A 16,666-nucleotide genomic window follows, 5' to 3' on the forward strand; every position below is an offset into this window, starting at 1 on the left:
GTGCTTTTGGCTCAAGGTTTCTCATGAGGTTGAAGTCAAGCCATCAGCCAGGGCTGTGGTCTCATCTGAAGGCTGAACTTGGAGAATTTCACTCCCAAGCTCACTGACATGACTGTGGGAGGCCTCAGAAAGTCAGCTTCTAAGCTCACCCATGTGGTTGCTGGTAGACCTCAGTTCCTCACCATGCAGGCCTCTTTGTAGGCTGGCCGATTGTCCTCACAACATGGCACCTGGTAACCAGAGAGAGAGAGAGAGAGAGAGAGGGAGAGAGGGAAAGAGAGAAGGAAACTCCTATTATGGAAAACATAGTCTTTTTTTTTAATATAAAAAAAGTCATTTTTTGGTGTTTATTTTATTACTAGGGAGTTTGAGCATCTTTTCATATATTTATTAGCAATTTGTATTTTTCTTCCTTTTTGAATTGCACATTCATATTGTCATTTCTGGTATCAGGTTGTTTAGTATCTTGTACAACACCTCTCCCTTAACACTGGAAAAGTTTCCAGATTAATTTGGTAGGTGTTCCTGACATTTTGGCATTGAGAAACTCTGCTAATCTAATGTCTATTAGCAGGTTAACACTAACATTACAGAAATTGTAAGAATCTCATTTTTATCTGACCTCACCTCAATTTAAAAAATAGGCCAGGGCTTCCCTGGTGGCACAATGGTTAAGAATCCGCCTGCCAGTGCAGGGGACATGGGTTTGAGCCCTGGTCCGGGAAGATCCCACATGCTGTGGAGCAGCTAAGCCCCTGTAACACAGCTACTGAGCCTGCGTTCTAGAGACCGTGAGCCACAACCACCGAGCCCACGTGCCACAACTACTGAAGCCCACGTGCCTAGAGCCCGTGCTTTCGCAACAAGATAAGCCACCACAATGAGAAGCCCGCGCACCACAACGAAGAGTAGCCCTGGCTCGGCGCAACTAGAGAAAGCCTGTGCGCAGCAATGAAGAACAAAACAAAATAAACAAAAAATAGGCCAGAACTTTTAATGCAATAATAAAAAGATAATAAGTAACCTAACTAAAAAATGGGCAAAGGATTTGAATGGACATTTTTCCAAAGAATGTATGCAAATGGCCAACAAGCACATGAAAAGGATGATCAACACCATTTGTTGTTAGGGAAATGCAAATCAAACAATTTTAAATCTGTGAATTGTGTAGAACGTGAGTTATATCTCAATAAAGGTGTTTTTAAAAAGCGAGCCCAGGGCTTCCCTGGTGGCGCAGTGGTTGAGAGTCCGTCTGCCGATGCAGGGGAGACGGGTTTGTGCCCCGGTGCGGGAAGATCCCACATGCCGCGGAGCGGCTGGCCCGTGAGCCATGGCCGCTGAGCCAGCGCGTCCGCAGCCTGTGCTCCACAACGGGAGAGGCCACAACAGTGAGAGGCCCGCGTACTGCAAAAAAAAAAAAAAAAAAAAAAGGGAGCCCAGGATGAAAGGACATTTGGGATGTCAGGACAACCTTGAAAGAAATAGTTAATAATCTAGGACAAGTGACAAAGGGAAAGAGAATACAGGCAGCAGACTGCTTGTAAACCTCTACCCCTCGACTGCGTCTCCAGCATAGTTCACCCCAGTTCTGTTTGAACATCTCCATTTTCTACTATCTCCCTTAGGAGTATGATCCCAGGTCATTTTTGTTAAAAAATGTATTGGGGATGTGAAAGCATAGCATTAAAGATATTTTATTCTAGTGTTTGGTTTATTCTGCAGTTTTCACATGTTTTACTTAGACTATATTTTGCTATTCTCTTGGCCTTCAAATGATGTTGTAATTCTTTCTTTTTTTTTGGCTGCAGCCGAGCGGCTTTCAGAATCTTAGTTCCCTGACCAAGGATTGATCCCAGCCCCCATCAGTGAAAGTGCCGGGTCCTAACCACTGGACCGCCAGGGGATTCCTAATGTTGTAATTTTAAGATATACTAAAAATATACCAGCTCATATAGAAGAATGAAGATAGGTCTTTTGGGTAGATTTTTCTAAATCCAGGACAATTAACCTATTTATTTCCAGGTTAAAGATGAGTCCCATTTAATATGATAATTTCTTTGTTTGTTCTTCAAATAATGTACTACTGTTCCTTACATTTTATAGAGTGCTTGCTGAGGCAACTGTTCTTTTTACATCGAGTCAAGAGGAAGTTACTCTTGCTGTTACTCCACTGAACGTTTGCATTAAGAGTTCTAATGAGGAATCAATGGGTAAGGATTATATCTGTCACTGTGCTTTGATGGAATATTACTTCCTGGCTTTCCTGATAACTGTACGGTTATACAGTAAATATTAGTGACATAATACTTTTTCTCGTCTAAAAGGCAGTAAGATGTAGAAAGATCATTAAAATTTTTAAGAAACCTGAGAAATTTGTCACAATCAGTAATTAAAATACTTGGCTTTGAAATTCAGATTGTCTTATAATTAGGAGAATGGGACTTCTCTGGTTGCACAGTGGTTAAGAACCACTGGGCCAATGCAGGGGACACAGGTTCAAGCCCTGGTCCGGGAAGATCCCACATGCCGCAGAGCAACTAACTCATGAGCCACAACTACTGAGCCCGAGTGCCACAACTACTGAAGCCCGCATGCCTAGAGCCTGTGCTCCGCAACAAAGAGAAGCCACCGCAATGAGAAACCTGTGCACCGTGAGGAACGGTAGCCCCTGCTCTCCGCAACTAGAGAAAGCCTGCACGCAGCAATGAAGACCCAACACAGCCAAAAATAAATAAATAAATAAATGTATTTAAAAAATAAAATTAGAATGGTTACCGAGAAAAATATTTTTTCAGTTAAAGTTTTAAGGTCTATTTCTCATCCTTTGTATTTAGCATAAAGAAAAATTAAGAGGCCAGCAATCCAGTTGAGATGATCTTTGACCACATAAAAAGGAAAAGTAGGGCTTCCCTGGTGGTGCAGTGGTTGAGAGTCCGCCTGCCGATGCAGGGGACACGGGTTCGAGCCCCGGTTCGGGAAGATCCCACATGCCGCGGAGCGGCTGGGCCCATGAGCCATGGCCGCTGAGCCTGCGCGTCCGGAGCCTGTGCTCCGCAATGCGAGAGGCCACAACAGTGAGAGGCCCGCGTACCGCAAAAAAAAAAAAAAAAAAAGGAAAAGTAACTTTAAGTTAGAAATGTAAGATATTCCAGATGGCAAATATATAGGACAGAAAATATGAATATTTCTTAATGAATAAAATATTATTTTTTATAAATTTATTTATTTTATTTTTGGCTGCGTTGGGTCTTTGTTGCTGTGCGCGGGCTTTCTCTAGTTGTGGTGAGCGGGGGCTACTCTTCCTCGCAATGCATGGGCTTCTCATTGCTGTGGCTTCTCTTGTTGTGGAGCGCAGGCTCTAGGTGCGTGGGCTTCAGTAGTTGTGGCACGTGGGCTCAGTAGTTGTGGTGCACAGGCTTAGTTGATCCGCAGCATGTGGGACCTTCCTGGACCAGGGCTCAAACCCGTGTCCTCTGCATTGGCAGGGGGATTCTTAACCGCTGCACCACCAGGGAAGCCCCAATGTGAATATTAAGTCAGCTCTTCTAAGAGTTATACAGATGGAATGGGGAAACTAAAGCATGATTAAGTCAGGAGTTTTGCTATTAAGGAAATTTACTACGGTATTATGGGCACCACTTGTCTGAGACTCTTTGACCTTGGATTTTTTTTTTTTTTTTGGTGATAGCAGTAAAGAAAGAATACAAAGGAAGAAACATTATTTTGAAGTGAAAAACCAGTATAACCAGGGCTTAAGTTGGGTCAGACGACTTTGCAGGGTCTAGTTTGTGCCAGGTTCTGTTCTAAATGGTTTACATTTCTGAATCCATTTGATCTTTGTAACAAGTCTGTGATGTAAGTACTATTAGTATACATTTTCTATATGAAGAATATGAAGCACAGAGAAACTAAGTGGCTTGCCTGCTGTCACATAGTTAATAAGTGGTGGATTATAATCTGAATATAGACTGTCAGGCTCCAGGGCTTAGTCTAATTACCACTGTGCTCTTATTGCTTCTCTCAAAGTCCCATCTAGCATTCTGTTTTGGCACTCAGGGGTGCATGATCTGGAAAATATATGCTTGGCTAGTGAAAGGGTCTGTTTTATATTCATAATGCCATCTCTGAATAAATGGCCATTTATTCAGACACTGTCCCTTGTAAGAAGCTTTCTAATGAGTAGTTATGGTTGACTGGGGACCCAATTGTTTAACTTTATTATTGAACTTACTCTACGCCAGCACACTGGGAGTGACATGAGCCTTCTTTTTTTTAAATTAATTTTTTTAATATTCTGTTTCATATTCTTTTCCATTATGGTTTATTACAGGATACTGAACATAGTTCCCTGTGCTATACAGTAGGACCTTGTTGTTTATCCATTCTCTATATAATAGTTTCCATCTTCTAGTCCCAATCTCCCAATCCAGTGACACCCCCCCACCCCGCCGCCCCCAGCAAACACAAGTCATGACATGAGCCTTCTTGATTGAGATGAAGGTATTTGTAAGGTATTGTTTGGTCCTTTTAAAATATATATACCATTTCTCCTTTGTTCTTACACTTACATAATTCATGTTCATTGAAGAAAATTAAAAACACATAAAAAGCACTAATAAAGTCACCTGAAATCCCACTGTCTAGAGACAAGTACTCAATAGTTTGGTTCATCTTTTTCTATATACCTTAGATCTGACAACAGGAGATTGGTCTAGTGAAATACTGTGAAGCTATTAAAAGTAGTCTTGGGAGTTCCCTGGTGGCCTAATGGTTAGGGTCCGGTGCTTTCGCTGCTGTGGCCTGGGTCCAAGCCCTGGTCGGGAAACTGAGATCCTGCAAGCCATGTGGCGTGGCCAAAAAAAAAAAAAAGAAGTCTTGTGTGTGTGTATATATACATTTCTTTCTCTCTGGGTGTGTATGTCAAAGATGTTTATTGAAGTTAATTTTGTAGTGGAAAACACAAAACACCAACACACATAAATAATTAGGAAAATGTACTTATTGACATGGAAAAATAGTCAGGATACATTATTGAGTAGATTATAAAATGGTATGCATAGTATCATCATATTTTCATTTTAAAAAATGCACATAAAAGTTTAATAAAATATTAGAGAACAAAATTCAACACCTCTGGGGGAAAAAATTCAACACCTCTGTTATTGTCTGTCTTTTGGACGATAGCCATCCTAGTGGGTGTGAAGTGTTGTCTTATTGTGGTTTTGATTTTCATTTCTCTAGCAACTAATGATGTTGAGTATCTTTTTTTGTGTTCTTATTGCTTATTTGTATATCTTCTTTGGAGAAATGTCTGTTCACATCCCTTATTTTTCACTTGAGTTATTTGTCTTTTTATTTTTCTCCCCTTTTCATATACATGATTTCAAATATTTTCTCCCATTCTAAGTTGATTTTTACTTTTTTTTTTTGGCTGCCCTGTGTGGCTTGTGGGATTGAAGAAGTGGAGGCTGCCAGTCTCTTAAGGCCTGGGCCCAGACCAGAAACTAGCACCAGGTCACTCCACCATATCCTATTGGTGAGAGCAGATGAAGAGCCCACTCACCCCAGATTCAAGGGGAGGGGACATAGACATAGACCCCACCTCTCAATGAAGGAATGTCAGAGAATTTGTGGTTATTTTTAACTTATCATTTATGCTTTATTTTCTTATCAAAATTTAACAAATACCACTGGAACTAATTTTATTCTTTACTTTCCTATAACATTGAGCAGATTTGACCAATTCTGTATACAGTGAGATGTTTGTTGGGCCAGATGAGTTTGACTTCTATCAAATTGGAGTCAACACTGAAATAACATTTTGCTTCAAAGAACTGAAGGTAAACCAAAATTTGTGTCCAATTAGAATTATCAATGGCAATTTAAAATAAAGATTTCACGTTTTCCCCCTTTTTTTCCTTTCAGGGAATGCTGACATTTTCAGAAGCTACACATGCTCCTATAGCCATTCATTTTGATTTTCCTGGGAAGTAGGTCCTTGGGAAATTTCTGAGTTTGTTTCTTTTTCTTTTGTCATACATTAATAATAAAACCCTTTGGTTCACTTTGAAATTAATTCACACCTCAGGAATTCCTTAACTTTACTAGCAACACTTATCAAACTAAAATTTTGAAAGATGTCATAACCTAGAGTTCTTTTTATTGGTAACTTGATTTAGAAAGATATATTATTCTGAAGAGTAAAAACATTTATAAACTTGACATACTGAATAAATTGCCAAATTAGAAAATTATACATGGCTTAAACAAGTTAAATCTCTATGAAACTATGGTACTTTATATTTCAGAACTAAAATTTCAGAGAGATTGGGCTAGGATGAATGTGTTTTATGAAATTGGATGTGATGATTTCTAAGGACATTTTTAGTTCTTAGGACTGTCTCGATTTGTGAAAAGACAAGACTTTTACTGTTTCTTTTTACTCCAAAATTATCATTTTTTAATGTTTTCCCAATGTCCATCAGAAAATGAGTGCGAGTGTGATGTTTGCTCTTACTTTGCCTTTTTTAGACCCATGGCTTTAAGTATTGATGATATGTTATTGGAAGCCAACTTTATTTTGGCTACATTAGCTGATGAGCCAAGTAGAGCATCTTCTCCACAATCACTGTGTCTTTCACAAAAACGAAAAAGGTAAGGCCATGTTTTAATGTCTTTATTGGTTGGGATAAAGCCATTGCAGTCTTATTCTGAAATAATTCAATGGCATTCATTTAGGAAACAATTGAGGATGAAAACATTAGAAGATCAGAAATTTTAATTGAATCAGGAAAGCTCCAGGAAGACCTAACTGTAACAGAGAAGTATCACCCATCTTTCACTAGATATTTGCTTTTTCTCTTATGATCACAATTTAACAGGACTGCCTGGTTTATCTTTGTCGTTACCTAAAACTCATTTCCATTTTCAGTAGTTGTTTTTTAGGAGTGATATAGTGTTAAGGTTCACAGGAAAGTTTGTATTCACTACCCAGAACTCTCTTTCTTAGAGAGAGAAACAGCCATTGCTTTTCTTTTGTTCCTTTTGTCTCTCTCTCTTTTTTTTTTTTTTTTAATTTCGGCTGCGCTGCGCGGCTTGAGGGATCTCAGTTCCCCAACCAGGGATTGAACCTGGGCCACGGCAGTGAAAGCACCGGATCCTAACTGCTGGACCACCAGGGAGTTCCCCCTTTTGTCTCTTAATAACTTTTTTTTTGGTGGAAGGTGCTTCATTGTAAAAGTAACATAAACTTACTATGGGAAATTTGGAAAATGCAGGAAAGTACAAAGAATAAATTAAAAAACACCGACAATTTTACCATCTAGTGATAGCCACTGTTAATATTTGGCACACGGTGTTTTCTTTCAGACTTTTAATTTTGCATACAGTTGCATTTTAAAACAAGATTGGGTCATATAGCATATGTAGTTTTGTATTCTGTTTTTTCCCACAAAATATTATATTGTGAACATTTTCCAGTATTGTTGATAATAACTTGGAAACATGATTTTTAATGACTCTATACAATTTTATCATACAGATATACTGTAATTTATTTGACTTTTTTTCTAACTTCGCCCTATTACCGTGTCACAAGATTGTCTCATATACATTGGGTTGTCTTACTGAAAAATCTGAATCTGTCAAGAGAATTTCTAAATAATCATGTATGTAAATCTTAACTTTCAACAATTAGTTCAATGTTATTTCAGTATATTCCCTAAACCAGTGTTATTGTCATCCCACATTGATCCATTAGTTATATAAAAATATATCTTTCAAAGTAAACAGTTCATTCATTTAATCTCTATTAATACCTCAGGTCAGAGCTGATACATTCAAATTCAGAGGCTGGTAAAAATGTAACCAGCAAGGACGCAGAGTATATCTCGAGAAAAGCAGTACCCAAAAGGCTTTATTCTGAGACTCGCACGAAAGTCTCTTCATCGGAAAACCGTGGCAGCCCATTAACGGAAAGAGCGAACAGAGACATTAGTGAAGTACCAGAAAGCAGTGTCAGTGACACGGAGGAAGTACCAGGATCTTCACATCTCAGGAAGGTAAAAGAAAAACACTGAGACACAACTGCATCTCAGTCAAGAACTCTCGTCATCCGTCTCCCTTTGCAATCTCCCTGCCTCAGCCCACCCCCAATATCCGGGAAATTAATTTTATTATTTTTTGCTAGGGGAGAGGTGAAACCAGTCTGACATGGAGAAAAGGCTGATTTACAGAATGTCAATACAAAATAGTTAAATTGCTCATTGAGTAATTCTAACAAAGTATATTCAAATAGAAATTTGAGTCACTTGTTTTAAAGAATAAATTATGATTTCTTATAGCATACTTATCTTTGAATACAAATGATATGCTAAAGTCATATACTTTGCTTTCTAAAATACATGTCCTTCTAATTTTATTTTTCAAGTTTGGTTGGGAAATCCTTTATTCATGGTAGTACAAATGTAAACTTCATCACAACAAACATCACAAATTCCTTCATAGTGGTGTCCCAGTTAAGAACATTATTATGTTACCAACATTTTACTAGATGGATGATAAACTTCACAAAATGCTATAGTGTTAAACCTTAAGAAATCCACTGAAGATAAACATAATTTATTAGAAGTATCAAATAATGATAGTCCCTGTTTTACATGTTTATATTGATGTTTTATTCAAGCTTGTTTTGCTGTTGTTATTATTATTGGTTTGGAAATATGAGTTTCTTAGAGTTAGAAATAACTCTAAGGAGAAATAATGTTACTAAAAGTCACTACTTACACTGTATGAAGACTAAAAGTCTAGTAAAATTGGATAGTAAACTCCACTTATTATTCAGTTTGATGCCACAGTGTTTATTGAATACCTGTTATATGCCTGGCACTTATGGCAATTTTCTCTTCTCGTGAATTACTAGCTTGGCCATAAAGTGAAAACTGAAATCTGTCTTTTCATTATACAGAAACATTTTCCTCGTCCTGTTTTTTGGTCACACATATTGTGCTTACTTTTTCGCAGGCAGCAACAGGAATACATTTTCCTGCTGCTTCACTTCCCTGAAATTCACTAAGATTGCCAATTTCCTCACTAGGGAAAGTGACATTTAGAGCTGTAAGCTCCATGAGTACCATTACAGCACTCTTTTCTTCAAATTTCCTATCATGTCACTTAAATTCTAAAAAGAAAGTTCTATTTTTAAAGGGAATTATTTGCCTTAACTCCTGCAAAAATGAAATTACATTATGGGTAAATAATTTAGACCATTATCATCTTCTATATGAACTACGGTGGGCCTTCTGATTGACCTCCATGCCTCCATTCTCCTCCACTCTGGTTTCCTCCACAGTGTACCAGAAGATTCTTTTGAGACCTTATATTTACAATGAGGTATAGGACTCCAGAGCACTGGCTCTAGAGTTTCTGGGTTGGAATCTCTGTCTTGCCACTTATTAGCTGTGTAACTTGGATAAGTTACTTATCTTTGCTTCAGTTTTCTTTCTGTTAGTAAAATGGGAATAATAATAATGCTACCCAATTGAATTGTTGTGAAAATTAATTGGGCTAATACATGGAGCTGGCACATGGTCAGTGCTCATTAAATGTTAGTTATTGTTATACATCACTCTCCTGCTTTTATTGTCTCTTGGATCATTCTGCTTCGCCCATAGGATTTCACCTAAACCCCTTGGAATGGCATTCAGGGACTTTCCCTAGGGTATTTAATAAAATCTTCTCATTTCCTCCCGTGAGGTCCAGTTCCAGCCCTTCAGAGTATGTTTTAATGTCTGGTAGAGTTAGTACCCCTTTGTAGATTTAGTCAGTTTTTCCTGGCTATTCCTGAATGTGTATTTTTTACTTGAACTTTAATATCAACTTATCTAGCTCCAGAAAAAGTCTGTTGGTATTTTTTTAATTGGGATTTCCTTAAATTTCTGTTAACTTGGGGATGTTAAGAGACACCTTTATGATGCTGAGTCATTCTATCCAAACACAGGCAATATATTTCCACTTATTAGGTCTACTTTTGTGTCTCTCAGGAGTGTCTTAAAATGTTTCTCATATACATTTACACATTTAAGTTTATTCCTAAGTAATTTAACCTTTTATACTGCTATTGTAAATAGTTTTCTCTACCATTATGTTTTCTGACTGCCTATTGTTTGCGTATATGAAGGCTACTGGTTTTTTTTTGTGTTAATTTTATATCCTACTACCCTGCTGAATTATTTTATTGTTTCCATTAGTTTTATCATTGATTCTCTCAGGGTTTCCAGACATGCTATACGTCATTTTTATATAGAGATAGTTTCATTTCTTCTTTAATCTCTCCAACTGACTCTTTTGTTCAGTTGTATTAGCACATAATCTCTAGTACAACATTAACAGTGGAGAGAGTGGGCATGCTTGCTTAGTTCCTGATCTTAGTGGAAACATTCAGCAAATGCTTTTGTGTCCTACTTTTGTTCATACTATTGCTCCTACAGTCTGGGGTGATAGTATTCCTTTTTTCACCGTTCAAACCCCTACCCACCCTTCAAAGCCCAGCTCAAGTGATATGTCTCTTTTTGAAGTCTTCTCATTCTAATCAAATCATTTTGTTTGCTTTATTCATTTTTAATGTCATGTAATAATTTAATAAATATGCTTGTTACTCCACTAGGTAGATTGTGAGCTCATCAAGGGCAGGCCTGAGTCTTACTCATCTCTGTATTCCTAGTGCACAACCAGTGGTTGGCAAACCTTCAGCCCCAGTTTGGGATAGCCTAAGAAAGTTTTTAAAATCCCTCAAGTAGTATCACAAAATTCCAAAATGAAATCAATTTTAATTCACCTTATTTAAAAAGATAAATAATATGGTAGTATTCTACTTTGGGAAAGGGGATTTTCAAAATTAAACTGTTGTAGAGGAGTATTACTATATTCCAATATTCAAATGACCATTTTTCCATTGTTGATTTTCAATAAGTTATACACAGCTCTCAGGGGCACCAAAATGGGGGAAATATCTATATTATTATATTTTTAATTGAAGTATTATTGACCTACAACACTATGTTAGTTCTAGGTACAGAACATAATGATTTGATATTTCTATACATTACAAAATGATCACAATAAGTCAACAGCAAATTTAGGGCAGTTTTCAAAGACCAAAGTCACCATACAAAGTTATTATAATATTGTTGACTGTATTCCCCATGCTGTACATTTCATCCCCATCACTCATTTATTTTGTAACTGGAAGCTTGTACCTCTTAATCTCCCTCACCTATTTCACTCATCCCCCCACACCCCTCCCCTCTGGCAACCACCTGTTTGTTTTTTGTATCTATGAGTCTGTTTCTGTTTTGTTACGTTTGTTCATTTGTTTTGCTTTTTAGATTCCGTATATAAGTGAAATCACACTGTATTTGTCTTTCTCTGACTTATTTCACTGAACATAATACCTTCTAGGTCCATTGACGTTGTTGCAAATGGCAAGATTTTATTCTTTTTTGTGGCTGAGTGATATTCCACTGTGTACACACACCACATCTTCTTTATCCATTCTTCTATCGGTGGACACTTAGGTTGCTTCTGTATCTTGGCTATTATAAATAAGGCTGCAATGAACATAGGGGTGCAGATATCTTTTTGAATTAGCATTTTTGTTTTTTTCTGAAAAATAGCCAGGAGAGGAATTGCTGGATTGTATGGTAGTTCTATTTTTAAGAGAATATGAATATTATTTTAAAATTTTTATAATAATTTATCTTCTTACCCAATTCGTATAGGATTTGGACTAATTCCAAGTTGTATGGCCATTCATAAACTTTCTCCATTAGAAGACTGTTATATACCAGGGAAAGGCTTGATCATCCAGCCATGAAAGATTTAAAGGCCAAAGAGTAGGTAGGGAAAAGAGGGGGTAGCAAATGACATTTACCTTAAGTCAGTGGCAAATTCAGGGCAGCTCTCAAAGTCCAAAGTAAACTAGTAGGTTTTTAGTTTAATATAGCACAGTAAGCATTATGAAGAGCTATTTGCACATGATATTATACATTGAAGAGACACAGATGCTATCATTAGGTCAATTCCAGCCTTTGGATCTTGACCTTGGTTAACACTAGACTCTTCAGAAGCAACTGAGACTATGCCTCCAATTAAAATCAAAGCCAGTGTATTAGTTTCCTATTGCTGCTATAAAAAATTACCACAAATTCAGTGGCTTAAGACAACACAAATTATCTTACAGTTCAGAAGTCCAAAATGGGTCTCACTGAGCTAAAATCAAGGTGTTGGCAAGGCTGCGTTCCTTTGCGGAGACTCTAGGGAAGAATCTGCTTTCTTGCCTTTCCTATCTTCTTGAGATCACCTGCATTCTTTGACTGTGGTTTCCTTCCAGCTTTAAAACCAGCAACGGCCAGTCAAGTCCTTTTCACATTGCTTCACTCTGATGCTGACTCTTCTCTGCTTTTCACATTTTTTTTTTTTTTCGGTATGTGGGCCTCTCACTGTTGTGGCCTCTCCCATTGCGGAGCACAGGCTCCGGATGCGCAGGCTCAATGGCCATGGCTCACAGGCCCAGCCGCTCTGCGGCATGTGGGATCTTCCCGGACCGGGGCACGAACCCGTGTCCCCTGCATCGGCAGGCAGACTCTCAACCACTGTGCCAACCAGGGAAGCCCTGCTTTTCACATTTAAGCATCCTTGTGAGTCCACTGGGCCCACCTGGATAGTCCAGGTCACTGATTAGCAACTTTATTCCATTTGCTACCTTAATTCCCTTTTGCCATGTGATATAACATATTCACAGGCTCCTGGGATTAAGATGTGGACATCTTTGGGGGTGCGGGCAGGCCATCATTCTGCCTACCACAGACTGTATCACAGCTAATTTGGGGTGTTTCATCTGGAGCAAGGGTTCAACAGCTGCTGTCAGAACTGCCCCATGCAGAGGGCATCTTCACCTTCTGATGTGTGAAGATGAGCCAAGAACAGGGATCATTCACTTATTCATTCTTGTTACCTACCATGCAACTCCCACACGTATTTGTTGAAGGCCTTGTGTTGTAGATGTGGGGTATACAATGGTATGCAAAATAAACAAGAAACATTCCTAAACTTGATTATAGACTAGGAGGGAGACAGACATTAAACAAATAGTCACATGACTAAATATTTGATAATTTTTAAAAACCTGTGTTCAATCAAGGAAAAGTTTAAGGTGCTTTGAGAGGATTTAAGGTATGAACTGACCTAATCTAGGAGGTCAGAACGTCTTCTTTGAAATTGGTGTTTGAGCTGAACTGGAAAGGATAAGGTAGTAGGGGGGAGTTAAGTGGATGTGTGGCATGCGCAAAAGCCCCTGTGATGGAGGGAGTGTGCTGGTTTTAAGGAACTGGAGGATGACCAGTGTGGTTAGCAGGCAGATAGCCAGGGTGAAACAATGGCACAGGGTGAATGAAACTAGAGTAATTGCTGAGTGCCGATTCATGCCAGATGTAAACAGCCATGTAAACGGCCATATAAAGTACTGTGGCATTTAAAGTATTTGAAGGATTTTAACAGGGAGGGCTGCCAGAGTTGAATTTTGGAAAGATAACTTTAGTTGCAGCTACTATGTGCAGAATGGGATGCAGTGAGGCAAGAATGGAAGTTCAGTTGTGGCATCTGAGAGATGGTGATTCAGTAGCAATGCAGAGAAGTGGCCAAAGTAGACAGCTAATTGAGGAGGTAGAAGTAGCAGGACTCTGTGATGGATTGGTTATGGGGCTTAAGGGAAAAGGAGGTATCAAGGTCTGGAGCAACAGGTTCAATGCTCACTAAGATCATGAATTCTATTTTGGACATGTTAAGTGGCAGAAATCAAATAGGTAGTAGGATATACGAAGTTCAAATTCTGTGAGACTCCCCGGCATATACATATGTAGTAATTTCTGCCAGCAGTGTGAAAGAAAGTTCCTAGGGAGAGAGTGCAGGGGAGAGTACTGCCATCATTTAAAGCAGTGGTTCTTAACCAGGGCCAGGGGACGTTGGGCAATGTCTGGAGACAATTCTGGATGTCACAATTCAGGAAGGAGGGTGCTACTGGCATCTAGTGGGCAGAGGCAAGGGATGCTGCTCAACACCCTCCCATGAGCAGGACAGCCCTCACAACAAAGAAGCACCAGGCCTCAAATGTCAGTAGTGTTACGGCTGAGAAACCCTGATTCAAAGGCTGAGTAGAAGAGGGCAAGCCAGCTGAAAAGTCTGAGAGCAACCAGGAGAATGCAGCATGAGGAAGGTTTGAGAAGAAAGTGTCAGAGTGACTATCAAGTGGGATGGAGACTGAAAATGGTCATTGGCTTAAGGATCTGGCAATTTTTGGTGACCATCTTGAGAAGTGCTTCTGTGTGAGGGTCAGGAGCTTTTTTAGATAGGACGGAAGAATAGGAGAATGAGAAAATGGAGAAAGCAAGTGTAGACAACTCTACAGCAGAGGTAAGGATGGAGGGAGGAAGGGAATGAGGCTATTTATATATTTTAATGAGAGACATTTGATTATTTTAAAATGCTGACATTCTTATCCAGTAGAGGAGAGGCATGGGAGGGGCTGGGAGTCAGAGACAGGGAGAGAAGGACTGGCTCTAGTCAGGAGTAGCTGCTTCTGTCGCAGCAGGAGGGAAAGGGGAGAAGATGGATGGAGTCGAGCAGGATGGCCTACAGTGTCTCCCTTTATCTCTGTCTCCCACAGCCTTAGTGTTAGTTTCTTTCTTTTTAAAATTAATTAATTAACTAATTTGGCTGTGCCGGGTCTTAGTTGCGGGATGCGAGATCTTTAGTTGCATTTGCTGCATGTGGGACCCAGTTCCCCGACCAGGGATTGAACCTGGGCCTCCTACACTGGGAGCGTGGAGTCCTAGCCACTGGACCACCAGGGAAGTCCCTGGTGTTAGTTTCAATGGCTCGGGCAGGGTAGTCAGAAGCAGACCACTGATTCCACACTGTGTGCCTTTGGAGTCCAGGGAAGGGTTTTATTTTAGGATGTTTTGGGCCACTCAAGAAGGTTTTGGGTATTTCATGAACCATCACTATTAAAGTTAGGGAGACCACCTTGGCTGAGCTTCTGAAAAGGGGTATTTGATGAGCGCTAACTTGCTTTGAATAAACAGTACAGTTACTTTTTTCCCCTCCAGTTTTCTCGCATGTTCTTTGGAGCAGTTTCTTCTGACCAACAAGAACACTTCAACCACCCTTTCCACAGTCTGGCAACAGCAAGTGACAGTGAAGAGGACGTGAATAATGGCAGTTTTTCCACATTCTAACAATGATGGCTGAGCTGGCCCCCTAACCATTTACTGGCTCACTTGCACCTCAAACACATTTTCACACTTAAGCCTATGAAGATATTGTCTTGGACTTCCTTGAAATGGATAATGGGCTGCTAGTTTTCTAAACATCTTCTTATACAACAACCATATCTAGAAATAGCTGCTTGTCAAGTAAATGTAATTTGCTTTAAATCCATTATGCTTCTTGGGAGGGAGAAGAGTTTTCTGTGCAGGGAAAAAGCTCATTAGAATTCTTCAATTCAGGGACTTCCCTGGTGATGCAGTGGTTGAGAGTCCGCCTGTCAATGCAGGGGACATGGGTTCAAGCCCTGGTCTGGGAAGATCCCACATGCTGTGGAGCAACTAAGCCCGTGTGCCGCAACTACTGAGCCTGCACTCTAGAGCCCATGAGTCACAACTACTGAAGCCTGCGTGCCATGCTCCGCAACAAGAGAAGCCACCGCAATGAGAAGCCCGTGCACCACAACGAAGAGTAGCCCCTGCTCACCGCAACTAGAGAAAGCATGCGTGGAGCAATGAAAACCCAACACAGCCAAATAAATAAAATTTAAAAAAATAAAAAAGAATTCTTCAATTCAGCGCACATTCACACTAGAGTTTTTAGCATTTTCTTTACCAGTTTTATAAAGGTATTTAAACTTTCTTTAGCAGCCATTTTGAGTGCATCAATATGGCTTGTAGAGTTCAGGTATCTTCTGTGTTTGATTGCAAACATTTGAGTTTTGGTGCTTTCAGACATAGTAAAAAGTTATGTATGTAATACCATAACATTTTTGGTCTATTGCTTGCTATATTTTGTTAAGATTTTAAGTAAAAATATATGACTTTAAAATTTTGCAGTGTGATGCAGAAAAGAAGTGATGCCAAAAAATTATTTCTGTATTATCTGATATAGAACAGCAGCCTCCACTGCCAAGAAAGCCTGGGTTTGGAGGGGAATGAGATGGAAGATGAATGTCTCTGTTCTTTGCCTCTTTAAGAATTAGCTTCTTACCTGCACAGAATAAAAAATCTGGCACAGAAATATTGTTATATAACATCTTATGATGTGTGCCTCTCCCTCTCCCAAACCTGTTTAGAGTCAATTATAACCTGACAAACTAGACTTTTGTAACACCTTAATTGTTAAGCCTGTGAAACCATCAAATCACAAGGAAATGTTAATTGGCAAGCAATTGTGCTTTAGATTTTGTGAGGAATTAATAAGACAAAGGTGGCTGAGTGGATTAGTAAACTTTAGAACTGTGAACAGAGTTCAAACTAAAACCAGAATGAGTTTGGCTCTTGTAGCTTGGTAATGAGCCATAGCTACCCACAATAACCTAATAAAAACTCAAGTTCATCCCAAA

At 39.2% G+C, this 16,666-nt stretch overlaps 1 protein-coding gene across 3 annotated transcripts in view; it reads left to right on the forward strand.

Annotated features, from left to right (window-relative positions):
* RAD9B (RAD9 checkpoint clamp component B) overlaps window positions 1-16,178 on the forward strand; it is a 31,957-nt gene extending 15,779 nt beyond the window's left edge. The window contains exons 6-11 of one of the 3 annotated variants that reach the window (XM_060029367.1): window positions 2,104-2,210; window positions 5,734-5,840; window positions 5,926-5,990; window positions 6,532-6,654; window positions 7,823-8,060; window positions 15,162-15,290. In XM_060029367.1, coding sequence (XP_059885350.1) covers window positions 2,104-2,210; window positions 5,734-5,840; window positions 5,926-5,990; window positions 6,532-6,654; window positions 7,823-8,060; window positions 15,162-15,290 — 769 coding nt within the window. Of the gene's footprint in view, window positions 1-2,103; window positions 2,211-5,733; window positions 5,841-5,925; window positions 5,991-6,531; window positions 6,655-7,822; window positions 8,061-15,161; window positions 15,291-16,157 lie in introns of those variants that run through there. The other 2 variants (XM_060029365.1, XM_060029366.1) reach the window with 2 other exon arrangements.
* Window positions 16,179-16,666: the final 488 nt, after the last annotated feature.

This window comes from Delphinus delphis, chromosome 13 (genome assembly GCF_949987515.2).
Source record: "Delphinus delphis chromosome 13, mDelDel1.2, whole genome shotgun sequence".
NCBI classification, from domain to species: domain Eukaryota; kingdom Metazoa; phylum Chordata; class Mammalia; order Artiodactyla; family Delphinidae; genus Delphinus; species Delphinus delphis.